This window comes from Haliaeetus albicilla, chromosome 3, assembly GCF_947461875.1.
Source record: "Haliaeetus albicilla chromosome 3, bHalAlb1.1, whole genome shotgun sequence".
NCBI lineage: Eukaryota > Metazoa > Chordata > Aves > Accipitriformes > Accipitridae > Haliaeetus > Haliaeetus albicilla.
The window spans coordinates 76,354,903-76,382,513 of record NC_091485.1 but is presented as its reverse complement, the minus strand read 5'-3'; the positions used below and the strand labels follow the sequence as shown (position 1 = coordinate 76,382,513).

At 60.6% G+C, this 27,611-nt stretch overlaps 7 protein-coding genes across 7 annotated transcripts; all 7 read left to right on the top strand.

The window, feature by feature from the left end:
* The first annotated feature begins 207 nt into the window (after window positions 1-207).
* LOC138684623 (feather keratin 1-like) lies at window positions 208-862 on the top strand. Its single transcript, XM_069778597.1, has 2 exons — window positions 208-355; window positions 546-862. The coding sequence occupies exons 1-2, from the start codon at window positions 208-210 to the stop codon at window positions 860-862; spliced, it is 465 nt and encodes a 154-aa protein (XP_069634698.1).
* A 3,747-nt stretch (window positions 863-4,609) lies between these two features.
* On the top strand, window positions 4,610-5,264 carry LOC138684622 (feather keratin 1-like). Its single transcript, XM_069778596.1, has 2 exons — window positions 4,610-4,757; window positions 4,948-5,264. Exons 1-2 carry the CDS (start codon window positions 4,610-4,612, stop codon window positions 5,262-5,264), a joined length of 465 nt encoding a protein of 154 aa, XP_069634697.1.
* A 3,747-nt stretch (window positions 5,265-9,011) lies between these two features.
* Window positions 9,012-9,666, top strand: LOC138684621 (feather keratin 1-like). Its single transcript, XM_069778595.1, has 2 exons — window positions 9,012-9,159; window positions 9,350-9,666. Exons 1-2 carry the CDS (start codon window positions 9,012-9,014, stop codon window positions 9,664-9,666), a joined length of 465 nt encoding a protein of 154 aa, XP_069634696.1.
* A 3,747-nt stretch (window positions 9,667-13,413) lies between these two features.
* On the top strand, window positions 13,414-14,068 carry LOC138684620 (feather keratin 1-like). Its single transcript, XM_069778594.1, has 2 exons — window positions 13,414-13,561; window positions 13,752-14,068. The coding sequence occupies exons 1-2, from the start codon at window positions 13,414-13,416 to the stop codon at window positions 14,066-14,068; spliced, it is 465 nt and encodes a 154-aa protein (XP_069634695.1).
* A 3,769-nt stretch (window positions 14,069-17,837) lies between these two features.
* On the top strand, window positions 17,838-18,492 carry LOC138684619 (feather keratin 1-like). Its single transcript, XM_069778593.1, has 2 exons — window positions 17,838-17,985; window positions 18,176-18,492. Exons 1-2 carry the CDS (start codon window positions 17,838-17,840, stop codon window positions 18,490-18,492), a joined length of 465 nt encoding a protein of 154 aa, XP_069634694.1.
* A 3,769-nt stretch (window positions 18,493-22,261) lies between these two features.
* LOC138684618 (feather keratin 1-like) lies at window positions 22,262-22,916 on the top strand. Its single transcript, XM_069778592.1, has 2 exons — window positions 22,262-22,409; window positions 22,600-22,916. The coding sequence occupies exons 1-2, from the start codon at window positions 22,262-22,264 to the stop codon at window positions 22,914-22,916; spliced, it is 465 nt and encodes a 154-aa protein (XP_069634693.1).
* A 3,769-nt stretch (window positions 22,917-26,685) lies between these two features.
* Window positions 26,686-27,340, top strand: LOC138684617 (feather keratin 1-like). Its single transcript, XM_069778591.1, has 2 exons — window positions 26,686-26,833; window positions 27,024-27,340. Exons 1-2 carry the CDS (start codon window positions 26,686-26,688, stop codon window positions 27,338-27,340), a joined length of 465 nt encoding a protein of 154 aa, XP_069634692.1.
* Window positions 27,341-27,611: the final 271 nt, after the last annotated feature.

Below are 27,611 nucleotides of genomic sequence, written 5' to 3'. Positions count from 1 at the left end.
ACCTCTCCTACCCTTTGGCCGCGTCTGCCCAATGCCCTGACACACACCTTCCACGCAAATCCTCCCAAATACCTACTTTCACTTAAAAGCTGCCGCCGCCGCTGCTGCCGCCAGGGTCAGACGGACACATCCTCAAGAGGAGGACATGAAAAGGGAGCGTTGCGGGAAGGAAAACACTCCTTACCTCATTACTCGTGAAGCTGTGGCATGCAAAGGCAGCATGCTTGCTGCAAAATGCTGGCATGCGCAAAGGCTGCCCCACCCCCTCGGGCGCTCAGCGACCAGCATAAAAGCAGCCCAGCACCTCTCTCCCTCACGCACTTCTCTCAACGCCTTCTCCTCCACCGTCAACAAGGTGAGCCTCAACCCCCTTCCCCTCCTTCTCCTGCCCCGTCTCTTCCACCACGCTCTGCCCCCAGCCTCAGCAGCCCTGACCGCCACGCTCCCCCCGGACCCACACCGGGCCTCCCCACTCCCTCGCCCTCCTGCAACACCGCCCCTCGCATCCCCACGCCCCTCCGCTTCCTCAACACCCTCTCTTCCAGGGCCCCTCCGCACCACAGACATGGCCTGCTACGACCTCTGCCGCCCCTGCGGACCCACCCCGCTGGCTAACAGCTGCAACGAGCCCTGTGTCAGGCAGTGCGAGGACTCCCGCGTCGTCATCCAGCCTTCTACCGTGGTGGTCACCCTGCCAGGACCCATCCTCAGCTCCTTCCCCCAGAACACCGCCGTCGGATCCTCCTCATCGGCTGCCGTGGGCAACGTCCTCAGCTCCCAGGGAGTGCCCGTCTCCTCCGGCGGCTTCGGCTTCGGAGGCCTGGGCTGCTTCGGTGGCGCAAGAGGCTGCTACCCCTGCTAAGGGCCCTCGCCACCACCCCTGACACCAGCCACCCACACCCTCGAAGCCACGGCATGGATTGAGGACGCGCCTCCGGGATGTTGCTGCCACGTGCACCCGCCATCCACGGCTCTTCCTTGCCAGGCTCAAAGCAAGCAGGGAAGCGGGCCAGCCTGGGCTGCCTGGAAACACGGCTCACGTACCTCCTCCTCTTCTCCCACTTCCCTCTTTGCATCGCCCCTTCGGCGGTGCGGCTCCGCTGCAACCAACTTCTCGCAAGCCAAAGGTCACTGGCGAACTCCAGCGTGCTGCTCCCACTGCGCGCCAGGAAGATCTTGGTGCTCTGACTGACCTGTCTCACACAAGGGACCTCGGCTCACGGTCGCCCTACTCGGCCCTGAGACCGGCTCCCTTCCATCTGCCGCTCCTGACTTTTCGCTCTTTTTTTTGGTCTCTCAATAAAGTTCTCCTGCATCCCAGCCTGAGACGCCTCCTCTTCCTTTCTTCTCCCATGGCTCTTCCAACCTCACCCAGCACAAAGCCAGACCTCCAGAGGCCACTGGGCTGGCTGCAAAGGGCCTACAAGAGCTCTCTTAGGAACCGTGTCCCCAGCAACATCCACACAGACTGCCACAGCGGGGCTCCCAGCCCCTGACACAAGCCCTTCACTTCCCCAGACAAAGGCTTGGACACGCTAACGCACTTCCACCCATGCCTCTGGCGCAAGCTCCCTATGGCGGCACGCGCTAGACCAACCCTCTTCCCCAGCACGACCCTCTGGGCAACACACCAAGCAGAAGCACACCAAACAGAACCGTTTACTGCGCAAGGAACCTTTGCACATCATCTAGTTCAAACCAACTTGCTCAAGCAGGGTCAGCTCCAGCAGGCTGTCCACGACCACGTCCAGTCAGGAGACTCCAACACCTCTCTGCGCAACCGGTTCCGCTGTTTCACCACCCTCACGCTGAAAAAGGGCTGCCTTCTCTTCCAAGGAAATGGCACGCGTTGTCAAGCTTTCTCCATTCGCCCTGGCCGTGGGCACCGATGAGAAGAGTCTGACTCCCCTGTCCTCACTGCCTCCCCCATCCAGGATTTAGACACATTGATGACATGTCCCCTGCGTGGTCTTCCCTCCTGGCTGAAAAGCCTCCCACCTCTCTTCACTTCTCCTCAGACCAAAGATGCTCCAGTCCCTTCAGCGTCTTGGTGGCTCTGTCGCCACTCGACTCGCCCCACGAAGGCCATGTCCTTCCTCCACCGGAGAGCCCTCATCAGCTGGACACAGGACTCCACATGGGGCCTCACCAGCACCGAAGAGAGAGCACGATCACCTCCCACGACCTGTTGGCAACGCTCTGCCCAACGCCGCCCTGGAGACTCTTGGCCGCTTTTGACACAAGCGTGCAAAGCTGCCTCGTAGTCAGCATGTTCTCCGCCAGCACGACAAGGTCATGCTCAGCAAAGCTGGCAGCCCCCGGCATGTCCTGGGACCCAGCGCTGTTCCTCCCCAGATGCAGGACTTTGCATCTCCTCCTGTTCAACTTCACGAGATTCCTCTCTGCCCCAATCTCCAGCCTCTCCAGCTCTCTTGGTAAAGCGACACAGCCTTCCACTGCCTCGGCCTCTCTTCCAGATTTTGCATCATCTGCCATGTCACCGATGGGTCACTCCGTCCCACTGCCCAGGACATTGCTGAGGGTGTTGAACCCTGTTGACCCCACATCCGATGACCATGCAAGGAGAGAAAGTGTCAAAGGCTTTACAAGAAAGCTGAAATAAACACCAGCCGCAGCTCTCTCCTCATCCACAGAGCTCGTTATTTCAACGTAGGAGACACGCAGGTCAGTCAAGCACCATTTCCCCTTCGTAAATCCACGCCGACCGCTCCCCATCACCTTCTTGTCCTTCCTGGGCTTGACAGTGCTTTCCAGGAGGATCTTCTCCATCACCTCCCCTGGGAACAACGTCAGGCTCACCAGCCTCTGCTCGCACAGATCTTCCATCCTCATCTTCTTCAAGGTAGGAGGGCTATGAGCTCCCTTCCAGACATCAGGAACCGTGCCCAGCTGCTACGACCTGTCCAAGGTAATGGAGAGGGGCCTCCCAAGGACATCGGCCAGCTCCCTCGGCATTCCTGGGTGCAACCCGTCACGCCCCGTGGGCTTACGTACACAGCACTCCTTCCTACCTCCCTTCCCCTTCCTCAGCAACAAGCACTGCTCGACGGACAAACAGCCTGCAAAACACTCCCCTCCGCTCAACTGGGGCAGGCCTTGCCAGTCATCAACCCTTCGGCACGCATCCACCGCCACCAGGGCCTCGGCTCTGCAGCCGCCTGCTGCATGCTCGCCTCCAACTCACCCTGGCGATCTCCAAACTCTCTTTCTGCCCCTCACACGCCCTGCCGAGAAATGGCCTCACCCCTCGGCGCTCACCCCAACTACAGACCCCCCAAAGGCCCTGGCTCACCACCTCCCCTGCCTGCCGCTCCCACTCCCCCTCGGCCTCTCGCCACGCTCACGGGCTCTCCAGAAACTCACCTGCCCTTCCGGGGGGCCCCACAGACAATCACACGCTCACTCAGTTTGGAAAAGACCCTTAACGGTATCGAGTCAACCACTGACCCAGCATTTGCCAAGTCCACCACTAAACCAGATCCCCAAGAGCCACGTCTACGTGGCTTTTCAATACCTCCCGGGATGGTGACTCCACCACTTCCCTGGGCAGACGGTTCCAGTGCTCGATAACTCTTTTGGGGAAGAAGATGTTCTAATATCCAATCTAAACCATCCCTGGCACAACCTGAGGCCCCTTCCTCTCATCCTATCGCTTGTTACTAGGGAAAGGAGACTGACACCCACCTCGCTACAACCTCCTTTCAGGTAGTTGCAGAGAGCGGTAAGGTCTCCCCGAGGCCTCCTTTTCTCCACACTAAACACCCCCAGCTCCCTCAGCCGCTCCTCGGAAGTCTTCTTCTCTACATCCTTCACCAGCTTCGCTGCACTTCTTTGGGCACATCACGCCACAGCCCAAGCACTGTGTCACGCCAGAGCCCAGGCTGCAAACTTGCCGGCCCCAACGAAGGGCAGCGCTACGGAGGGGCCAACACAAGCCTTTGGGGAGCCTGGCAGGGCTCCCCACGGCACAGGGCTTGCGGGCTCTGAACCAGGGCTGCCGGGACAACGGCCTGCTCCTGCAAACAGCCCTCCTCTGACCCCTTGCACTGCCAGCCCCAGCCCCAGGGACGGCACCAAGGGGCCACGAGCCCACACAGGCAGCCTCCCTTCTCCCAGCTACAACCCCACCAGCAAGAGGGGCACCGAGACTCCCACAGAGCACACCCAAGGGGAAAGGCCAGGCCTAAAGACAGCCTTAGCGAGCTGGGAGCAAGGCAGAGAGGGACCGAACGCGATGGAAGGGGCAGCGTCTCACGCCTGGCACACCTCCAAAGACCAGACCAGCCTGCCAGGGCTCTGAGGAAACGGGGCCCACTCTTCACAACGCACCCAAAAACCACACCACACGACTGCCACGGGATGACCTCACCGATGACACCCCACCTCTCCTACCCTTTGGCCGCGTCTGCCCAATGCCCTGACACACACCTTCCACGCAAATCCTCCCAAATACCTACTTTCACTTAAAAGCTGCCGCCGCCGCTGCTGCCGCCAGGGTCAGACGGACACATCCTCAAGAGGAGGACATGAAAAGGGAGCGTTGCGGGAAGGAAAACACTCCTTACCTCATTACTCGTGAAGCTGTGGCATGCAAAGGCAGCATGCTTGCTGCAAAATGCTGGCATGCGCAAAGGCTGCCCCACCCCCTCGGGCGCTCAGCGACCAGCATAAAAGCAGCCCAGCACCTCTCTCCCTCACGCACTTCTCTCAACGCCTTCTCCTCCACCGTCAACAAGGTGAGCCTCAACCCCCTTCCCCTCCTTCTCCTGCCCCGTCTCTTCCACCACGCTCTGCCCCCAGCCTCAGCAGCCCTGACCGCCACGCTCCCCCCGGACCCACACCGGGCCTCCCCACTCCCTCGCCCTCCTGCAACACCGCCCCTCGCATCCCCACGCCCCTCCGCTTCCTCAACACCCTCTCTTCCAGGGCCCCTCCGCACCACAGACATGGCCTGCTACGACCTCTGCCGCCCCTGCGGACCCACCCCGCTGGCTAACAGCTGCAACGAGCCCTGTGTCAGGCAGTGCGAGGACTCCCGCGTCGTCATCCAGCCTTCTACCGTGGTGGTCACCCTGCCAGGACCCATCCTCAGCTCCTTCCCCCAGAACACCGCCGTCGGATCCTCCTCATCGGCTGCCGTGGGCAACGTCCTCAGCTCCCAGGGAGTGCCCGTCTCCTCCGGCGGCTTCGGCTTCGGAGGCCTGGGCTGCTTCGGTGGCGCAAGAGGCTGCTACCCCTGCTAAGGGCCCTCGCCACCACCCCTGACACCAGCCACCCACACCCTCGAAGCCACGGCATGGATTGAGGACGCGCCTCCGGGATGTTGCTGCCACGTGCACCCGCCATCCACGGCTCTTCCTTGCCAGGCTCAAAGCAAGCAGGGAAGCGGGCCAGCCTGGGCTGCCTGGAAACACGGCTCACGTACCTCCTCCTCTTCTCCCACTTCCCTCTTTGCATCGCCCCTTCGGCGGTGCGGCTCCGCTGCAACCAACTTCTCGCAAGCCAAAGGTCACTGGCGAACTCCAGCGTGCTGCTCCCACTGCGCGCCAGGAAGATCTTGGTGCTCTGACTGACCTGTCTCACACAAGGGACCTCGGCTCACGGTCGCCCTACTCGGCCCTGAGACCGGCTCCCTTCCATCTGCCGCTCCTGACTTTTCGCTCTTTTTTTTGGTCTCTCAATAAAGTTCTCCTGCATCCCAGCCTGAGACGCCTCCTCTTCCTTTCTTCTCCCATGGCTCTTCCAACCTCACCCAGCACAAAGCCAGACCTCCAGAGGCCACTGGGCTGGCTGCAAAGGGCCTACAAGAGCTCTCTTAGGAACCGTGTCCCCAGCAACATCCACACAGACTGCCACAGCGGGGCTCCCAGCCCCTGACACAAGCCCTTCACTTCCCCAGACAAAGGCTTGGACACGCTAACGCACTTCCACCCATGCCTCTGGCGCAAGCTCCCTATGGCGGCACGCGCTAGACCAACCCTCTTCCCCAGCACGACCCTCTGGGCAACACACCAAGCAGAAGCACACCAAACAGAACCGTTTACTGCGCAAGGAACCTTTGCACATCATCTAGTTCAAACCAACTTGCTCAAGCAGGGTCAGCTCCAGCAGGCTGTCCACGACCACGTCCAGTCAGGAGACTCCAACACCTCTCTGCGCAACCGGTTCCGCTGTTTCACCACCCTCACGCTGAAAAAGGGCTGCCTTCTCTTCCAAGGAAATGGCACGCGTTGTCAAGCTTTCTCCATTCGCCCTGGCCGTGGGCACCGATGAGAAGAGTCTGACTCCCCTGTCCTCACTGCCTCCCCCATCCAGGATTTAGACACATTGATGACATGTCCCCTGCGTGGTCTTCCCTCCTGGCTGAAAAGCCTCCCACCTCTCTTCACTTCTCCTCAGACCAAAGATGCTCCAGTCCCTTCAGCGTCTTGGTGGCTCTGTCGCCACTCGACTCGCCCCACGAAGGCCATGTCCTTCCTCCACCGGAGAGCCCTCATCAGCTGGACACAGGACTCCACATGGGGCCTCACCAGCACCGAAGAGAGAGCACGATCACCTCCCACGACCTGTTGGCAACGCTCTGCCCAACGCCGCCCTGGAGACTCTTGGCCGCTTTTGACACAAGCGTGCAAAGCTGCCTCGTAGTCAGCATGTTCTCCGCCAGCACGACAAGGTCATGCTCAGCAAAGCTGGCAGCCCCCGGCATGTCCTGGGACCCAGCGCTGTTCCTCCCCAGATGCAGGACTTTGCATCTCCTCCTGTTCAACTTCACGAGATTCCTCTCTGCCCCAATCTCCAGCCTCTCCAGCTCTCTTGGTAAAGCGACACAGCCTTCCACTGCCTCGGCCTCTCTTCCAGATTTTGCATCATCTGCCATGTCACCGATGGGTCACTCCGTCCCACTGCCCAGGACATTGCTGAGGGTGTTGAACCCTGTTGACCCCACATCCGATGACCATGCAAGGAGAGAAAGTGTCAAAGGCTTTACAAGAAAGCTGAAATAAACACCAGCCGCAGCTCTCTCCTCATCCACAGAGCTCGTTATTTCAACGTAGGAGACACGCAGGTCAGTCAAGCACCATTTCCCCTTCGTAAATCCACGCCGACCGCTCCCCATCACCTTCTTGTCCTTCCTGGGCTTGACAGTGCTTTCCAGGAGGATCTTCTCCATCACCTCCCCTGGGAACAACGTCAGGCTCACCAGCCTCTGCTCGCACAGATCTTCCATCCTCATCTTCTTCAAGGTAGGAGGGCTATGAGCTCCCTTCCAGACATCAGGAACCGTGCCCAGCTGCTACGACCTGTCCAAGGTAATGGAGAGGGGCCTCCCAAGGACATCGGCCAGCTCCCTCGGCATTCCTGGGTGCAACCCGTCACGCCCCGTGGGCTTACGTACACAGCACTCCTTCCTACCTCCCTTCCCCTTCCTCAGCAACAAGCACTGCTCGACGGACAAACAGCCTGCAAAACACTCCCCTCCGCTCAACTGGGGCAGGCCTTGCCAGTCATCAACCCTTCGGCACGCATCCACCGCCACCAGGGCCTCGGCTCTGCAGCCGCCTGCTGCATGCTCGCCTCCAACTCACCCTGGCGATCTCCAAACTCTCTTTCTGCCCCTCACACGCCCTGCCGAGAAATGGCCTCACCCCTCGGCGCTCACCCCAACTACAGACCCCCCAAAGGCCCTGGCTCACCACCTCCCCTGCCTGCCGCTCCCACTCCCCCTCGGCCTCTCGCCACGCTCACGGGCTCTCCAGAAACTCACCTGCCCTTCCGGGGGGCCCCACAGACAATCACACGCTCACTCAGTTTGGAAAAGACCCTTAACGGTATCGAGTCAACCACTGACCCAGCATTTGCCAAGTCCACCACTAAACCAGATCCCCAAGAGCCACGTCTACGTGGCTTTTCAATACCTCCCGGGATGGTGACTCCACCACTTCCCTGGGCAGACGGTTCCAGTGCTCGATAACTCTTTTGGGGAAGAAGATGTTCTAATATCCAATCTAAACCATCCCTGGCACAACCTGAGGCCCCTTCCTCTCATCCTATCGCTTGTTACTAGGGAAAGGAGACTGACACCCACCTCGCTACAACCTCCTTTCAGGTAGTTGCAGAGAGCGATAAGGTCTCCCCGAGGCCTCCTTTTCTCCACACTAAACACCCCCAGCTCCCTCAGCCGCTCCTCGGAAGTCTTCTTCTCTACATCCTTCACCAGCTTCGCTGCACTTCTTTGGGCACATCACGCCACAGCCCAAGCACTGTGTCACGCCAGAGCCCAGGCTGCAAACTTGCCGGCCCCAACGAAGGGCAGCGCTATGGAGGGGCCAACACAAGCCTTTGGGGAGCCTGGCAGGGCTCCCCACGGCACAGGGCTTGCGGGCTCTGAACCAGGGCTGCCGGGACAACGGCCTGCTCCTGCAAACAGCCCTCCTCTGACCCCTTGCACTGCCAGCCCCAGCCCCAGGGACGGCACCAAGGGGCCACGAGCCCACACAGGCAGCCTCCCTTCTCCCAGCTACAACCCCACCAGCAAGAGGGGCACCGAGACTCCCACAGAGCACACCCAAGGGGAAAGGCCAGGCCTAAAGACAGCCTTAGCGAGCTGGGAGCAAGGCAGAGAGGGACCGAACGCGATGGAAGGGGCAGCGTCTCACGCCTGGCACACCTCCAAAGACCAGACCAGCCTGCCAGGGCTCTGAGGAAACGGGGCCCACTCTTCACAACGCACCCAAAAACCACACCACACGACTGCCACGGGATGACCTCACTGATGACACCCCACCTCTCCTACCCTTTGGCCGCGTCTGCCCAATGCCCTGACACACACCTTCCACGCAAATCCTCCCAAATACCTACTTTCACTTAAAAGCTGCCGCCGCCGCTGCTGCCGCCAGGGTCAGACGGACACATCCTCAAGAGGAGGACATGAAAAGGGAGCGTTGCGGGAAGGAAAACACTCCTTACCTCATTACTCGTGAAGCTGTGGCATGCAAAGGCAGCATGCTTGCTGCAAAATGCTGGCATGCGCAAAGGCTGCCCCACCCCCTCGGGCACTCAGCGACCAGCATAAAAGCAGCCCAGCACCTCTCTCCCTCACGCACTTCTCTCAACGCCTTCTCCTCCACCGTCAACAAGGTGAGCCTCAACCCCCTTCCCCTCCGTCTCCTGCCCCGTCTCTTCCACCACGCTCTGCCCCCAGCCTCAGCAGCCCTGACCGCCACGCTCCCCCCAGACCCACACCGGGCCTCCCCACTCCCTCGCCCTCCTGCAACACCGCCCCTCGCATCCCCACGCCCCTCCGCTTCCTCAACACCCTCTCTTCCAGGGCCCCTCCGCACCACAGACATGGCCTGCTACGACCTCTGCCGCCCCTGCGGACCCACCCCGCTGGCTAACAGCTGCAACGAGCCCTGTGTCAGGCAGTGCGAGGACTCCCGCGTCGTCATCCAGCCTTCTACCGTGGTGGTCACCCTGCCAGGACCCATCCTCAGCTCCTTCCCCCAGAACACCGCCGTCGGATCCTCCTCATCGGCTGCCGTGGGCAACGTCCTCAGCTCCCAGGGAGTGCCCGTCTCCTCCGGCGGCTTCGGCTTCGGAGGCCTGGGCTGCTTCGGTGGCGCAAGAGGCTGCTACCCCTGCTAAGGGCCCTCGCCACCACCCCTGACACCAGCCACCCACACCCTCGAAGCCACGGCATGGATTGAGGACGCGCCTCCGGGATGTTGCTGCCACGTGCACCCGCCATCCACGGCTCTTCCTTGCCAGGCTCAAAGCAAGCAGGGAAGCGGGCCAGCCTGGGCTGCCTGGAAACACGGCTCACGTACCTCCTCCTCTTCTCCCACTTCCCTCTTTGCATCGCCCCTTCGGCGGTGCGGCTCCGCTGCAACCAACTTCTCGCAAGCCAAAGGTCACTGGCGAACTCCAGCGTGCTGCTCCCACTGCGCGCCAGGAAGATCTTGGTGCTCTGACTGACCTGTCTCACACAAGGGACCTCGGCTCACGGTCGCCCTACTCGGCCCTGAGACCGGCTCCCTTCCATCTGCCGCTCCTGACTTTTCGCTCTTTTTTTTGGTCTCTCAATAAAGTTCTCCTGCATCCCAGCCTGAGACGCCTCCTCTTCCTTTCTTCTCCCATGGCTCTTCCAACCTCACCCAGCACAAAGCCAGACCTCCAGAGGCCACTGGGCTGGCTGCAAAGGGCCTACAAGAGCTCTCTTAGGAACCGTGTCCCCAGCAACATCCACACAGACTGCCACAGCGGGGCTCCCAGCCCCTGACACAAGCCCTTCACTTCCCCAGACAAAGGCTTGGACACGCTAACGCACTTCCACCCATGCCTCTGGCGCAAGCTCCCTATGGCGGCACGCGCTAGACCAACCCTCTTCCCCAGCACGACCCTCTGGGCAACACACCAAGCAGAAGCACACCAAACAGAACCGTTTACTGCGCAAGGAACCTTTGCACATCATCTAGTTCAAACCAACTTGCTCAAGCAGGGTCAGCTCCAGCAGGCTGTCCACGACCACGTCCAGTCAGGAGACTCCAACACCTCTCTGCGCAACCGGTTCCGCTGTTTCACCACCCTCACGCTGAAAAAGGGCTGCCTTCTCTTCCAAGGAAATGGCACGCGTTGTCAAGCTTTCTCCATTCGCCCTGGCCGTGGGCACCGATGAGAAGAGTCTGACTCCCCTGTCCTCACTGCCTCCCCCATCCAGGATTTAGACACATTGATGACATGTCCCCTGCGTGGTCTTCCCTCCTGGCTGAAAAGCCTCCCACCTCTCTTCACTTCTCCTCAGACCAAAGATGCTCCAGTCCCTTCAGCGTCTTGGTGGCTCTGTCGCCACTCGACTCGCCCCACGAAGGCCATGTCCTTCCTCCACCGGAGAGCCCTCATCAGCTGGACACAGGACTCCACATGGGGCCTCACCAGCACCGAAGAGAGAGCACGATCACCTCCCACGACCTGTTGGCAACGCTCTGCCCAACGCCGCCCTGGAGACTCTTGGCCGCTTTTGACACAAGCGTGCAAAGCTGCCTCGTAGTCAGCATGTTCTCCGCCAGCACGACAAGGTCATGCTCAGCAAAGCTGGCAGCCCCCGGCATGTCCTGGGACCCAGCGCTGTTCCTCCCCAGATGCAGGACTTTGCATCTCCTCCTGTTCAACTTCACGAGATTCCTCTCTGCCCCAATCTCCAGCCTCTCCAGCTCTCTTGGTAAAGCGACACAGCCTTCCACTGCCTCGGCCTCTCTTCCAGATTTTGCATCATCTGCCATGTCACCGATGGGTCACTCCGTCCCACTGCCCAGGACATTGCTGAGGGTGTTGAACCCTGTTGACCCCACATCCGATGACCATGCAAGGAGAGAAAGTGTCAAAGGCTTTACAAGAAAGCTGAAATAAACACCAGCCGCAGCTCTCTCCTCATCCACAGAGCTCGTTATTTCAACGTAGGAGACACGCAGGTCAGTCAAGCACCATTTCCCCTTCGTAAATCCACGCCGACCGCTCCCCATCACCTTCTTGTCCTTCCTGGGCTTGACAGTGCTTTCCAGGAGGATCTTCTCCATCACCTCCCCTGGGAACAACGTCAGGCTCACCAGCCTCTGCTCGCACAGATCTTCCATCCTCATCTTCTTCAAGGTAGGAGGGCTATGAGCTCCCTTCCAGACATCAGGAACCGTGCCCAGCTGCTACGACCTGTCCAAGGTAATGGAGAGGGGCCTCCCAAGGACATCGGCCAGCTCCCTCGGCATTCCTGGGTGCAACCCGTCACGCCCCGTGGGCTTACGTACACAGCACTCCTTCCTACCTCCCTTCCCCTTCCTCAGCAACAAGCACTGCTCGACGGACAAACAGCCTGCAAAACACTCCCCTCCGCTCAACTGGGGCAGGCCTTGCCAGTCATCAACCCTTCGGCACGCATCCACCGCCACCAGGGCCTCGGCTCTGCAGCCGCCTGCTGCATGCTCGCCTCCAACTCACCCTGGCGATCTCCAAACTCTCTTTCTGCCCCTCACACGCCCTGCCGAGAAATGGCCTCACCCCTCGGCGCTCACCCCAACTACAGACCCCCCAAAGGCCCTGGCTCACCACCTCCCCTGCCTGCCGCTCCCACTCCCCCTCGGCCTCTCGCCACGCTCACGGGCTCTCCAGAAACTCACCTGCCCTTCCGGGGGGCCCCACAGACAATCACACGCTCACTCAGTTTGGAAAAGACCCTTAACGGTATCGAGTCAACCACTGACCCAGCATTTGCCAAGTCCACCACTAAACCAGATCCCCAAGAGCCACGTCTACGTGGCTTTTCAATACCTCCCGGGATGGTGACTCCACCACTTCCCTGGGCAGACGGTTCCAGTGCTCGATAACTCTTTTGGGGAAGAAGATGTTCTAATATCCAATCTAAACCATCCCTGGCACAACCTGAGGCCCCTTCCTCTCATCCTATCGCTTGTTACTAGGGAAAGAAGACTGACACCCACCTCGCTACAACCTCCTTTCAGGTAGTTGCAGAGAGCGGTAAGGTCTCCCCGAGGCCTCCTTTTCTCCACACTAAACACCCCCAGCTCCCTCAGCCGCTCCTCGGAAGTCTTCTTCTCTACATCCTTCACCAGCTTCGCTGCACTTCTTTGGGCACATCACGCCACAGCCCAAGCACTGTGTCACGCCAGAGCCCAGGCTGCAAACTTGCCGGCCCCAACGAAGGGCAGCGCTATGGAGGGGCCAACACAAGCCTTTGGGGAGCCTGGCAGGGCTCCCCACGGCACAGGGCTTGCGGGCTCTGAACCAGGGCTGCCGGGACAACGGCCTGCTCCTGCAAACAGCCCTCCTCTGACCCCTTGCACTGCCAGCCCCAGCCCCAGGGACGGCACCAAGGGGCCACGAGCCCACACAGGCAGCCTCCCTTCTCCCAGCTACAACCCCACCAGCAAGAGGGGCACCGAGACTCCCACAGAGCACACCCAAGGGGAAAGGCCAGGCCTAAAGACAGCCTTAGCGAGCTGGGAGCAAGGCAGAGAGGGACCGAACGCGATGGAAGGGGCAGCGTCTCACGCCTGGCACACCTCCAAAGACCAGACCAGCCTGCCAGGGCTCTGAGGAAACGAGGCCCACTCTTCACAACGCACCCAAAAACCACACCACACGACTGCCACGGGATGACCTCACCGATGACACCCCACCTCTCCTACCCTTTGGCCGCGTCTGCCCAATGCCCTGACACACACCTTCCACGCAAATCCTCCCAAATACCTACTTTCACTTAAAAGCTGCCGCCGCCGCTGCTGCCGCCAGGGTCAGACGGACACATCCTCAAGAGGAGGACATGAAAAGGGAGCGTTGCGGGAAGGAAAACACTCCTTACCTCATTACTCGTGAAGCTGTGGCATGCAAAGGCAGCATGCTTGCTGCAAAATGCTGGCATGCGCAAAGGCTGCCCCACCCCCTCGGGCGCTCAGCGACCAGCATAAAAGCAGCCCAGCACCTCTCTCCCTCACGCACTTCTCTCAACGCCTTCTCCTCCACCGTCAACAAGGTGAGCCTCAACCCCCTTCCCCTCCGTCTCCTGCCCCGTCTCTTCCACCACGCTCTGCCCCCAGCCTCAGCAGCCCTGACCGCCACGCTCCCCCCGGACCCACACCGGGCCTCCCCACTCCCTCGCCCTCCTGCAACACTGCCCCTCGCATCCCCACGCCCCTCCGCTTCCTCAACACCCTCTCTTCCAGGGCCCCTCCGCACCACAGACATGGCCTGCTACGACCTCTGCCGCCCCTGCGGACCCACCCCGCTGGCTAACAGCTGCAACGAGCCCTGTGTCAGGCAGTGCGAGGACTCCCGCGTCGTCATCCAGCCTTCTACCGTGGTGGTCACCCTGCCAGGACCCATCCTCAGCTCCTTCCCCCAGAACACCGCCGTCGGATCCTCCTCATCGGCTGCCGTGGGCAACGTCCTCAGCTCCCAGGGAGTGCCCGTCTCCTCCGGCGGCTTCGGCTTCGGAGGCCTGGGCTGCTTCGGCGGCGCAAGAGGCTGCTACCCCTGCTAAGGGCCCTCGCCACCACCCCTGACACCAGCCACCCACACCCTCGAAGCCACGGCATGGATTGAGGACGCGCCTCCGGGATGTTGCTGCCACGTGCACCCGCCATCCACGGCTCTTCCTTGCCAGGCTCAAAGCAAGCAGGGAAGCGGGCCAGCCTGGGCTGCCTGGAAACACGGCTCACGCACCTCCTCCTCTTCTCCCACTTCCCTCTTTGCATCGCCCCTTCGGCGGTGCGGCTCCGCTGCAACCAACTTCTCGCAAGCCAAAGGTCACTGGCGAACTCCAGCGTGCTGCTCCCACTGCGCGCCAGGAAGATCTTGGTGCTCTGACTGACCTGTCTCACACAAGGGACCTCGGCTCACGGTCGCCCTACTCGGCCCTGAGACCGGCTCCCTTCCATCTGCCGCTCCTGACTTTTCGCTCTTTTTTTTGGTCTCTCAATAAAGTTCTCCTGCATCCCAGCCTGAGACGCCTCCTCTTCCTTTCTTCTCCCATGGCTCTTCCAACCTCACCCAGCACAAAGCCAGACCTCCAGAGGCCACTGGGCTGGCTGCAAAGGGCCTACAAGAGCTCTCTTAGGAACCGTGTCCCCAGCAACATCCACACAGACTGCCACAGCGGGGCTCCCAGCCCCTGACACAAGCCCTTCACTTCCCCAGACAAAGGCTTGGACACGCTAACGCACTTCCACCCATGCCTCTGGCGCAAGCTCCCTATGGCGGCACGCGCTAGACCAACCCTCTTCCCCAGCACGACCCTCTGGGCAACACACCAAGCAGAAGCACACCAAACAGAACCGTTTACTGCGCAAGGAACCTTTGCACATCATCTAGTTCAAACCAACTTGCTCAAGCAGGGTCAGCTCCAGCAGGCTGTCCACGACCACGTCCAGTCAGGTTTTCAGTATCTCCAAGGATGGAGACTCCAACACCTCTCTGCGCAACCGGTTCCGCTGTTTCACCACCCTCACGCTGAAAAAGGGCTGCCTTCTCTTCCAAGGAAATGGCACGCGTTGTCAAGCTTTCTCCATTCGCCCTGGCCGCGGGCACCGATGAGAAGAGTCTGACTCCCCTGTCCTCACTGCCTCCCCCATCCAGGATTTAGACACATTGATGACATGTCCCCTGCGTGGTCTTCCCTCCTGGCTGAAAAGCCTCCCACCTCTCTTCACTTCTCCTCAGACCAAAGATGCTCCAGTCCCTTCAGCGTCTTGGTGGCTCTGTCGCCACTCGACTCGCCCCACGAAGGCCATGTCCTTCCTCCACCGGAGAGCCCTCATCAGCTGGACACAGGACTCCACATGGGGCCTCACCAGCACCGAAGAGAGAGCACGATCACCTCCCACGACCTGTTGGCAACGCTCTGCCCAACGCCGCCCTGGAGACTCTTGGCCGCTTTTGACACAAGCGTGCAAAGCTGCCTCGTAGTCAGCATGTTCTCCGCCAGCACGACAAGGTCATGCTCAGCAAAGCTGGCAGCCCCCGGCATGTCCTGGGACCCAGCGCTGTTCCTCCCCAGATGCAGGACTTTGCATCTCCTCCTGTTCAACTTCACGAGATTCCTCTCTGCCCCAATCTCCAGCCTCTCCAGCTCTCTTGGTAAAGCGACACAGCCTTCCACTGCCTCGGCCTCTCTTCCAGATTTTGCATCATCTGCCATGTCACCGATGGGTCACTCCGTCCCACTGCCCAGGACATTGCTGAGGGTGTTGAACCCTGTTGACCCCACATCCGATGACCATGCAAGGAGAGAAAGTGTCAAAGGCTTTACAAGAAAGCTGAAATAAACACCAGCCGCAGCTCTCTCCTCATCCACAGAGCTCGTTATTTCAACGTAGGAGACACGCAGGTCAGTCAAGCACCATTTCCCCTTCGTAAATCCACGCCGACCGCTCCCCATCACCTTCTTGTCCTTCCTGGGCTTGACAGTGCTTTCCAGGAGGATCTTCTCCATCACCTCCCCTGGGAACAACGTCAGGCTCACCAGCCTCTGCTCGCACAGATCTTCCATCCTCATCTTCTTCAAGGTAGGAGGGCTATGAGCTCCCTTCCAGACATCAGGAACCGTGCCCAGCTGCTACGACCTGTCCAAGGTAATGGAGAGGGGCCTCCCAAGGACATCGGCCAGCTCCCTCGGCATTCCTGGGTGCAACCCGTCACGCCCCGTGGGCTTACGTACACAGCACTCCTTCCTACCTCCCTTCCCCTTCCTCAGCAACAAGCACTGCTCGACGGACAAACAGCCTGCAAAACACTCCCCTCCGCTCAACTGGGGCAGGCCTTGCCAGTCATCAACCCTTCGGCACGCATCCACCGCCACCAGGGCCTCGGCTCTGCAGCCGCCTGCTGCATGCTCGCCTCCAACTCACCCTGGCGATCTCCAAACTCTCTTTCTGCCCCTCACACGCCCTGCCGAGAAATGGCCTCACCCCTCGGCGCTCACCCCAACTACAGACCCCCCAAAGGCCCTGGCTCACCACCTCCCCTGCCTGCCGCTCCCACTCCCCCTCGGCCTCTCGCCACGCTCACGGGCTCTCCAGAAACTCACCTGCCCTTCCGGGGGGCCCCACAGACAATCACACGCTCACTCAGTTTGGAAAAGACCCTTAACGGTATCGAGTCAACCACTGACCCAGCATTTGCCAAGTCCACCACTAAACCAGATCCCCAAGAGCCACGTCTACGTGGCTTTTCAATACCTCCCGGGATGGTGACTCCACCACTTCCCTGGGCAGACGGTTCCAGTGCTCGATAACTCTTTTGGGGAAGAAGATGTTCTAATATCCAATCTAAACCATCCCTGGCACAACCTGAGGCCCCTTCCTCTCATCCTATCGCTTGTTACTAGGGAAAGGAGACTGACACCCACCTCGCTACAACCTCCTTTCAGGTAGTTGCAGAGAGCGGTAAGGTCTCCCCGAGGCCTCCTTTTCTCCACACTAAACACCCCCAGCTCCCTCAGCCGCTCCTCGGAAGTCTTCTTCTCTACATCCTTCACCAGCTTCGCTGCACTTCTTTGGGCACATCACGCCACAGCCCAAGCACTGTGTCACGCCAGAGCCCAGGCTGCAAACTTGCCAGCCCCAACGAAGGGCAGCGCTACGGAGGGGCCAACACAAGCCTTTGGGGAGCCTGGCAGGGCTCCCCACGGCACAGGGCTTGCGGGCTCTGAACCAGGGCTGCCGGGACAACGGCCTGCTCCTGCAAACAGCCCTCCTCTGACCCCTTGCACTGCCAGCCCCAGCCCCAGGGACGGCACCAAGGGGCCACGAGCCCACACAGGCAGCCTCCCTTCTCCCAGCTACAACCCCACCAGCAAGAGGGGCACCGAGACTCCCACAGAGCACACCCAAGGGGAAAGGCCAGGCCCAAAGACAGCCTTAGCGAGCTGGGAGCAAGGCAGAGAGGGACCGAACGCGATGGAAGGGGCAGCGTCTCACGCCTGGCACACCTCCAAAGACCAGACCAGCCTGCCAGGGCTCTGAGGAAACGAGGCCCACTCTTCACAACGCACCCAAAAACCACACCACACGACTGCCACGGGATGACCTCACTGATGACACCCCACCTCTCCTACCCTTTGGCCGCGTCTGCCCAATGCCCTGACACACACCTTCCACGCAAATCCTCCCAAATACCTACTTTCACTTAAAAGCTGCTGCCGCCGCTGCTGCCGCCAGGGTCAGACGGACACATCCTCAAGAGGAGGACATGAAAAGGGAGCGTTGCGGGAAGGAAAACACTCCTTACCTCATTACTCGTGAAGCTGTGGCATGCAAAGGCAGCATGCTTGCTGCAAAATGCTGGCATGCGCAAAGGCTGCCCCACCCCCTCGGGCGCTCAGCGACCAGCATAAAAGCAGCCCAGCACCTCTCTCCCTCACGCACTTCTCTCAACGCCTTCTCCTCCACCGTCAACAAGGTGAGCCTCAACCCCCTTCCCCTCCTTCTCCTGCCCCGTCTCTTCCACCACGCTCTGCCCCCAGCCTCAGCAGCCCTGACCGCCACGCTCCCCCCGGACCCACACCGGGCCTCCCCACTCCCTCGCCCTCCTGCAACACCGCCCCTCGCATCCCCACGCCCCTCCGCTTCCTCAACACCCTCTCTTCCAGGGCCCCTCCGCACCACAGACATGGCCTGCTACGACCTCTGCCGCCCCTGCGGACCCACCCCGCTGGCTAACAGCTGCAACGAGCCCTGTGTCAGGCAGTGCGAGGACTCCCGCGTCGTCATCCAGCCTTCTACCGTGGTGGTCACCCTGCCAGGACCCATCCTCAGCTCCTTCCCCCAGAACACCGCCGTCGGATCCTCCTCATCGGCTGCCGTGGGCAACGTCCTCAGCTCCCAGGGAGTGCCCGTCTCCTCCGGCGGCTTCGGCTTCGGAGGCCTGGGCTGCTTCGGTGGCGCAAGAGGCTGCTACCCCTGCTAAGGGCCCTCGCCACCACCCCTGACACCAGCCACCCACACCCTCGAAGCCACGGCATGGATTGAGGACGCGCCTCCGGGATGTTGCTGCCACGTGCACCCGCCATCCACGGCTCTTCCTTGCCAGGCTCAAAGCAAGCAGGGAAGCGGGCCAGCCTGGGCTGCCTGGAAACACGGCTCACGTACCTCCTCCTCTTCTCCCACTTCCCTCTTTGCATCGCCCCTTCGGCGGTGCGGCTCTGCTGCAACCAACTTCTCGCAAGCCAAAGGTCACTGGCGAACTCCAGCGTGCTGCTCCCACTGCGCGCCAGGAAGATCTTGGTGCTCTGACTGACCTGTCTCACACAAGGGACCTCGGCTCACGGTCGCCCTACTCGGCCCTGAGACCGGCTCCCTTCCATCTGCCGCTCCTGCCTTTTCGCTCTTTTTTTTGGTCTCTCAATAAAGTTCTCCTGCATCCCAGCCTGAGACGCCTCCTCTTCCTTTCTTCTCCCATGGCTCTTCCAACCTCACCCAGCACAAAGCCAGACCTCCAGAGGCCACTGGGCTGGCTGCAAAGGGCCTACAAGAGCTCTCTTAGGAACCGTGTCCCCAGCAACATCCACACAGACTGCCACAGCGGGGCTCCCAGCCCCTGACACAAGCCCTTCACTTCCCCAGACAAAGGCTTGGACACGCTAACGCACTTCCACCCATGCCTCTGGCGCAAGCTCCCTATGGCGGCACGCGCTAGACCAACCCTCTTCCCCAGCACGACCCTCTGGGCAACACACCAAGCAGAAGCACACCAAACAGAACCGTTTACTGCGCAAGGAACCTTTGCACATCATCTAGTTCAAACCAACTTGCTCAAGCAGGGTCAGCTCCAGCAGGCTGTCCACGACCACGTCCAGTCAGGTTTTCAGTATCTCCAAGGATGGAGACTCCAACACCTCTCTGCGCAACCGGTTCCGCTGTTTCACCACCCTCACGCTGAAAAAGGGCTGCCTTCTCTTCCAAGGAAATGGCACGCGTTGTCAAGCTTTCTCCATTCGCCCTGGCCGTGGGCACCGATGAGAAGAGTCTGACTCCCCTGTCCTCACTGCCTCCCCCATCCAGGATTTAGACACATTGATGACATGTCCCCTGCGTGGTCTTCCCTCCTGGCTGAAAAGCCTCCCACCTCTCTTCACTTCTCCTCAGACCAAAGATGCTCCAGTCCCTTCAGCGTCTTGGTGGCTCTGTCGCCACTCGACTCGCCCCACGAAGGCCATGTCCTTCCTCCACCGGAGAGCCCTCATCAGCTGGACACAGGACTCCACATGGGGCCTCACCAGCACCGAAGAGAGAGCACGATCACCTCCCACGACCTGTTGGCAACGCTCTGCCCAACGCCGCCCTGGAGACTCTTGGCCGCTTTTGACACAAGCGTGCAAAGCTGCCTCGTAGTCAGCATGTTCTCCGCCAGCACGACAAGGTCATGCTCAGCAAAGCTGGCAGCCCCCGGCATGTCCTGGGACCCAGCGCTGTTCCTCCCCAGATGCAGGACTTTGCATCTCCTCCTGTTCAACTTCACGAGATTCCTCTCTGCCCCAATCTCCAGCCTCTCCAGCTCTCTTGGTAAAGCGACACAGCCTTCCACTGCCTCGGCCTCTCTTCCAGATTTTGCATCATCTGCCATGTCACCGATGGGTCACTCCGTCCCACTGCCCAGGACATTGCTGAGGGTGTTGAACCCTGTTGACCCCACATCCGATGACCATGCAAGGAGAGAAAGTGTCAAAGGCTTTACAAGAAAGCTGAAATAAACACCAGCCGCAGCTCTCTCCTCATCCACAGAGCTCGTTATTTCAACGTAGGAGACACGCAGGTCAGTCAAGCACCATTTCCCCTTCGTAAATCCACGCCGACCGCTCCCCATCACCTTCTTGTCCTTCCTGGGCTTGACAGTGCTTTCCAGGAGGATCTTCTCCATCACCTCCCCTGGGAACAACGTCAGGCTCACCAGCCTCTGCTCGCACAGATCTTCCATCCTCATCTTCTTCAAGGTAGGAGGGCTATGAGCTCCCTTCCAGACATCAGGAACCGTGCCCAGCTGCTACGACCTGTCCAAGGTAATGGAGAGGGGCCTCCCAAGGACATCGGCCAGCTCCCTCGGCATTCCTGGGTGCAACCCGTCACGCCCCGTGGGCTTACGTACACAGCACTCCTTCCTACCTCCCTTCCCCTTCCTCAGCAACAAGCACTGCTCGACGGACAAACAGCCTGCAAAACACTCCCCTCCGCTCAACTGGGGCAGGCCTTGCCAGTCATCAACCCTTCGGCACGCATCCACCGCCACCAGGGCCTCGGCTCTGCAGCCGCCTGCTGCATGCTCGCCTCCAACTCACCCTGGCGATCTCCAAACTCTCTTTCTGCCCCTCACACGCCCTGCCGAGAAATGGCCTCACCCCTCGGCGCTCACCCCAACTACAGACCCCCCAAAGGCCCTGGCTCACCACCTCCCCTGCCTGCCGCTCCCACTCCCCCTCGGCCTCTCGCCACGCTCACGGGCTCTCCAGAAACTCACCTGCCCTTCCGGGGGGCCCCACAGACAATCACACGCTCACTCAGTTTGGAAAAGACCCTTAACGGTATCGAGTCAACCACTGACCCAGCATTTGCCAAGTCCACCACTAAACCAGATCCCCAAGAGCCACGTCTACGTGGCTTTTCAATACCTCCCGGGATGGTGACTCCACCACTTCCCTGGGCAGACGGTTCCAGTGCTCGATAACTCTTTTGGGGAAGAAGATGTTCTAATATCCAATCTAAACCATCCCTGGCACAACCTGAGGCCCCTTCCTCTCATCCTATCGCTTGTTACTAGGGAAAGGAGACTGACACCCACCTCGCTACAACCTCCTTTCAGGTAGTTGCAGAGAGCGGTAAGGTCTCCCCGAGGCCTCCTTTTCTCCACACTAAACACCCCCAGCTCCCTCAGCCGCTCCTCGGAAGTCTTCTTCTCTACATCCTTCACCAGCTTCGCTGCACTTCTTTGGGCACATCACGCCACAGCCCAAGCACTGTGTCACGCCAGAGCCCAGGCTGCAAACTTGCCGGCCCCAACGAAGGGCAGCGCTACGGAGGGGCCAACACAAGCCTTTGGGGAGCCTGGCAGGGCTCCCCACGGCACAGGGCTTGCGGGCTCTGAACCAGGGCTGCCGGGACAACGGCCTGCTCCTGCAAACAGCCCTCCTCTGACCCCTTGCACTGCCAGCCCCAGCCCCAGGGACGGCACCAAGGGGCCACGAGCCCACACAGGCAGCCTCCCTTCTCCCAGCTACAACCCCACCAGCAAGAGGGGCACCGAGACTCCCACAGAGCACACCCAAGGGGAAAGGCCAGGCCTAAAGACAGCCTTAGCGAGCTGGGAGCAAGGCAGAGAGGGACCGAACGCGATGGAAGGGGCAGCGTCTCACGCCTGGCACACCTCCAAAGACCAGACCAGCCTGCCAGGGCTCTGAGGAAACGGGGCCCACTCTTCACAACCCACCCAAAAACCACACCACACGACTGCCACGGGATGACCTCACTGATGACACCCCACCTCTCCTACCCTTTGGCCGCGTCTGCCCAATGCCCTGACACACACCTTCCACGCAAATCCTCCCAAATACCTACTTTCACTTAAAAGCTGCCGCCGCCGCTGCTGCCGCCAGGGTCAGACGGACACATCCTCAAGAGGAGGACATGAAAAGGGAGCGTTGCGGGAAGGAAAACACTCCTTACCTCATTACTCGTGAAGCTGTGGCATGCAAAGGCAGCATGCTTGCTGCAAAATGCTGGCATGCGCAAAGGCTGCCCCACCCCCTCGGGCGCTCAGCGACCAGCATAAAAGCAGCCCAGCACCTCTCTCCCTCACGCACTTCTCTCAACGCCTTCTCCTCCACCGTCAACAAGGTGAGCCTCAACCCCCTTCCCCTCCTTCTCCTGCCCCGTCTCTTCCACCACGCTCTGCCCCCAGCCTCAGCAGCCCTGACCGCCACGCTCCCCCCGGACCCACACCGGGCCTCCCCACTCCCTCGCCCTCCTGCAACACCGCCCCTCGCATCCCCACGCCCCTCCGCTTCCTCAACACCCTCTCTTCCAGGGCCCCTCCGCACCACAGACATGGCCTGCTACGACCTCTGCCGCCCCTGCGGACCCACCCCGCTGGCTAACAGCTGCAACGAGCCCTGTGTCAGGCAGTGCGAGGACTCCCGCGTCGTCATCCAGCCTTCTACCGTGGTGGTCACCCTGCCAGGACCCATCCTCAGCTCCTTCCCCCAGAACACCGCCGTCGGATCCTCCTCATCGGCTGCCGTGGGCAACGTCCTCAGCTCCCAGGGAGTGCCCGTCTCCTCCGGCGGCTTCGGCTTCGGAGGCCTGGGCTGCTTCGGCGGCGCAAGAGGCTGCTACCCCTGCTAAGGGCCCTCGCCACCACCCCTGACACCAGCCACCCACACCCTCGAAGCCACGGCATGGATTGAGGACGCGCCTCCGGGATGTTGCTGCCACGTGCACCCGCCATCCACGGCTCTTCCTTGCCAGGCTCAAAGCAAGCAGGGAAGCGGGCCAGCCTGGGCTGCCTGGAAACACGGCTCACGCACCTCCTCCTCTTCTCCCACTTCCCTCTTTGCATCGCCCCTTCGGCGGTGCGGCTCCGCTGCAACCAACTTCTCGCAAGCCAAAGGTCACTGGCGAACTCCAGCGTGCTGCTCCCACTGCGCGCCAGGAAGATCTTGGTGCTCTGACTGACCTGTCTCACACAAGGGACCTCGGCTCACGGTCGCCCTACTCGGCCCTGAGACCGGCTCCCTTCCATCTGCCGCTCCTGACTTTTCGCTCTTTTTTTTGGTCTCTCAATAAAGTTCTCCTGCATCCCAGCCTGAGACGCCTCCTCTTCCTTTCTTCTCCCATGGCTCTTCCAACCTCACCCAGCACAAAGCCAGACCTCCAGAGGCCACTGGGCTGGCTGCAAAGGGCCTACAAGAGCTCTCTTAGGAACCGTGTCCCCAGCAACATCCACACAGACTGCCACAGCGGGGCTCCCAGCCCCTGACACAAGCCCTTCACTTCCCCAGACAAAGGCTTGGACACGCTAACGCACTTCCACCCATGCCTCTGGCGCAAGCTCCCTATGGCGGCACGCGCTAGACCAACCCTCTTCCCCAGCACGACCCTCTGGGCAACACACCAAGCAGAAGCACACCAAACAGAACCGTTTACTGCGCAAGGAACCTTTGCACATCATCTAGTTCAAACCAACTTGCTCAAGCAGGGTCAGCTCCAGCAGGCTGTCCACGACCACGTCCAGTCAGGTTTTCAGTATCTCCAAGGATGGAGACTCCAACACCTCTCTGCGCAACCGGTTCCGCTGTTTCACCACCCTCACGCTGAAAAAGGGCTGCCTTCTCTTCCAAGGAAATGGCACGCGTTGTCAAGCTTTCTCCATTCGCCCTGGCCGTGGGCACCGATGAGAAGAGTCTGACTCCCCTGTCCTCACTGCCTCCCCCATCCAGGATTTAGACACATTGATGACATGTCCCCTGCGTGGTCTTCCCTCCTGGCTGAAAAGCCTCCCACCTCTCTTCACTTCTCCTCAGACCAAAGATGCTCCAGTCCCTTCAGCGTCTTGGTGGCTCTGTCGCCACTCGACTCGCCCCACGAAGGCCATGTCCTTCCTCCACCGGAGAGCCCTCATCAGCTGGACACAGGACTCCACATGGGGCCTCACCAGCACCGAAGAGAGAGCACGATCACCTCCCACGACCTGTTGGCAACGCTCTGCCCAACGCCGCCCTGGAGACTCTTGGCCGCTTTTGACACAAGCGTGCAAAGCTGCCTCGTAGTCAGCATGTTCTCCGCCAGCACGACAAGGTCATGCTCAGCAAAGCTGGCAGCCCCCGGCATGTCCTGGGACCCAGCGCTGTTCCTCCCCAGATGCAGGACTTTGCATCTCCTCCTGTTCAACTTCACGAGATTCCTCTCTGCCCCAATCTCCAGCCTCTCCAGCTCTCTTGGTAAAGCGACACAGCCTTCCACTGCCTCGGCCTCTCTTCCAGATTTTGCATCATCTGCCATGTCACCGATGGGTCACTCCGTCCCACTGCCCAGGACATTGCTGAGGGTGTTGAACCCTGTTGACCCCACATCCGATGACCATGCAAGGAGAGAAAGTGTCAAAGGCTTTACAAGAAAGCTGAAATAAACACCAGCCGCAGCTCTCTCCTCATCCACAGAGCTCGTTATTTCAACGTAGGAGACACGCAGGTCAGTCAAGCACCATTTCCCCTTCGTAAATCCACGCCGACCGCTCCCCATCACCTTCTTGTCCTTCCTGGGCTTGACAGTGCTTTCCAGGAGGATCTTCTCCATCACCTCCCCTGGGAACAACGTCAGGCTCACCAGCCTCTGCTCGCACAGATCTTCCATCCTCATCTTCTTCAAGGTAGGAGGGCTATGAGCTCCCTTCCAGACATCAGGAACCGTGCCCAGCTGCTACGACCTGTCCAAGGTAATGGAGAGGGGCCTCCCAAGGACATCGGCCAGCTCCCTCGGCATTCCTGGGTGCAACCCGTCACGCCCCGTGGGCTTACGTACACAGCACTCCTTCCTACCTCCCTTCCCCTTCCTCAGCAACAAGCACTGCTCGACGGACAAACAGCCTGCAAAACACTCCCCTCCGCTCAACTGGGGCAGGCCTTGCCAGTCATCAACCCTTCGGCACGCATCCACCGCCACCAGGGCCTCGGCTCTGCAGCCGCCTGCTGCATGCTCGCCTCCAACTCACCCTGGCGATCTCCAAACTCTCTTTCTGCCCCTCACACGCCCTGCCGAGAAATGGCCTCACCCCTCGGCGCTCACCCCAACTACAGACCCCCCAAAGGCCCTGGCTCACCACCTCCCCTGCCTGCCGCTCCCACTCCCCCTCGGCCTCTCGCCACGCTCACGGGCTCTCCAGAAACTCACCTGCCCTTCCGGGGGGCCCCACAGACAATCACACGCTCACTCAGTTTGGAAAAGACCCTTAACGGTATCGAGTCAACCACTGACCCAGCATTTGCCAAGTCCACCACTAAACCAGATCCCCAAGAGCCACGTCTACGTGGCTTTTCAATACCTCCCGGGATGGTGACTCCACCACTTCCCTGGGCAGACGGTTCCAGTGCTCGATAACTCTTTTGGGGAAGAAGATGTTCTAATATCCAATCTAAACCATCCCTGGCACAACCTGAGGCCCCTTCCTCTCATCCTATTGCTTGTTACTAGGGAAAGGAGACTGACACCCACCTCGCTACAACCTCCTTTCAGGTAGTTGCAGAGAGCGGTAAGGTCTCCCCGAGGCCTCCTTTTCTCCACACTAAACACCCCCAGCTCCCTCAGCCGCTCCTCGGAAGTCTTCTTCTCTACATCCTTCACCAGCTTCGCTGCACTTCTTTGGGCACATCACGCCACAGCCCAAGCACTGTGTCACGCCAGAGCCCAGGCTGCAAACTTGCCGGCCCCAACGAAGGGCAGCGCTACGGAGGGGCCAACACAAGCCTTTGGGGAGCCTGGCAGGGCTCCCCACGGCACAGGGCTTGCGGGCTCTGAACCAGGGCTGCCGGGACAACGGCCTGCTCCTGCAAACAGCCCTCCTCTGACCCCTTGCACTGCCAGCCCCAGCCCCAGGGACGGCACCAAGGGGCCACGAGCCCACACAGGCAGCCTCCCTTCTCCCAGCTACAACCCCACCAGCAAGAGGGGCACCGAGACTCCCACAGAGCACACCCAAGGGGAAAGGCCAGGCCTAAAGACAGCCTTAGCGAGCTGGGAGCAAGGCAGAGAGGGACCGAACGCGATGGAAGGGGCAGCGTCTCACGCCTGGCACACCTCCAAAGACCAGACCAGCCTGCCAGGGCTCTGAGGAAACGAGGCCCACTCTTCACAACGCACCCAAAAACCACACCACACGACTGCCACGGGATGACCTCACCGATGACACCCCACCTCTCCTACCCTTTGGCCGCGTCTGCCCAATGCCCTGACACACACCTTCCACGCAAATCCTCCCAAATACCTACTTTCACTTAAAAGCTGCCGCCGCCGCTGCTGCCGCCAGGGTCAGACGGACACATCCTCAAGAGGAGGACATGAAAAGGGAGCGTTGCGGGAAGGAAAACACTCCTTACCTCATTACTCGTGAAGCTGTGGCATGCAAAGGCAGCATGCTTGCTGCAAAATGCTGGCATGCGCAAAGGCTGCCCCACCCCCTCGGGCGCTCAGCGACCAGCATAAAAGCAGCCCAGCACCTCTCTCCCTCACGCACTTCTCTCAACGCCTTCTCCTCCACCGTCAACAAGGTGAGCCTCAACCCCCTTCCCCTCCTTCTCCTGCCCCGTCTCTTCCACCACGCTCTGCCCCCAGCCTCAGCAGCCCTGACCGCCACGCTCCCCCCGGACCCACACCGGGCCTCCCCACTCCCTCGCCCTCCTGCAACACCGCCCCTCGCATCCCCACGCCCCTCCGCTTCCTCAACACCCTCTCTTCCAGGGCCCCTCCGCACCACAGACATGGCCTGCTACGACCTCTGCCGCCCCTGCGGACCCACCCCGCTGGCTAACAGCTGCAACGAGCCCTGTGTCAGGCAGTGCGAGGACTCCCGCGTCGTCATCCAGCCTTCTACCGTGGTGGTCACCCTGCCAGGACCCATCCTCAGCTCCTTCCCCCAGAACACCGCCGTCGGATCCTCCTCATCGGCTGCCGTGGGCAACGTCCTCAGCTCCCAGGGAGTGCCCGTCTCCTCCGGCGGCTTCGGCTTCGGAGGCCTGGGCTGCTTCGGCGGCGCAAGAGGCTGCTACCCCTGCTAAGGGCCCTCGCCACCACCCCTGACACCAGCCACCCACACCCTCGAAGCCACGGCATGGATTGAGGACGCGCCTCCGGGATGTTGCTGCCACGTGCACCCGCCATCCACGGCTCTTCCTTGCCAGGCTCAAAGCAAGCAGGGAAGCGGGCCAGCCTGGGCTGCCTGGAAACACGGCTCACGCACCTCCTCCTCTTCTCCCACTTCCCTCTTTGCATCGCCCCTTCGGCGGTGCGGCTCCGCTGCAACCAACTTCTCGCAAGCCAAAGGTCACT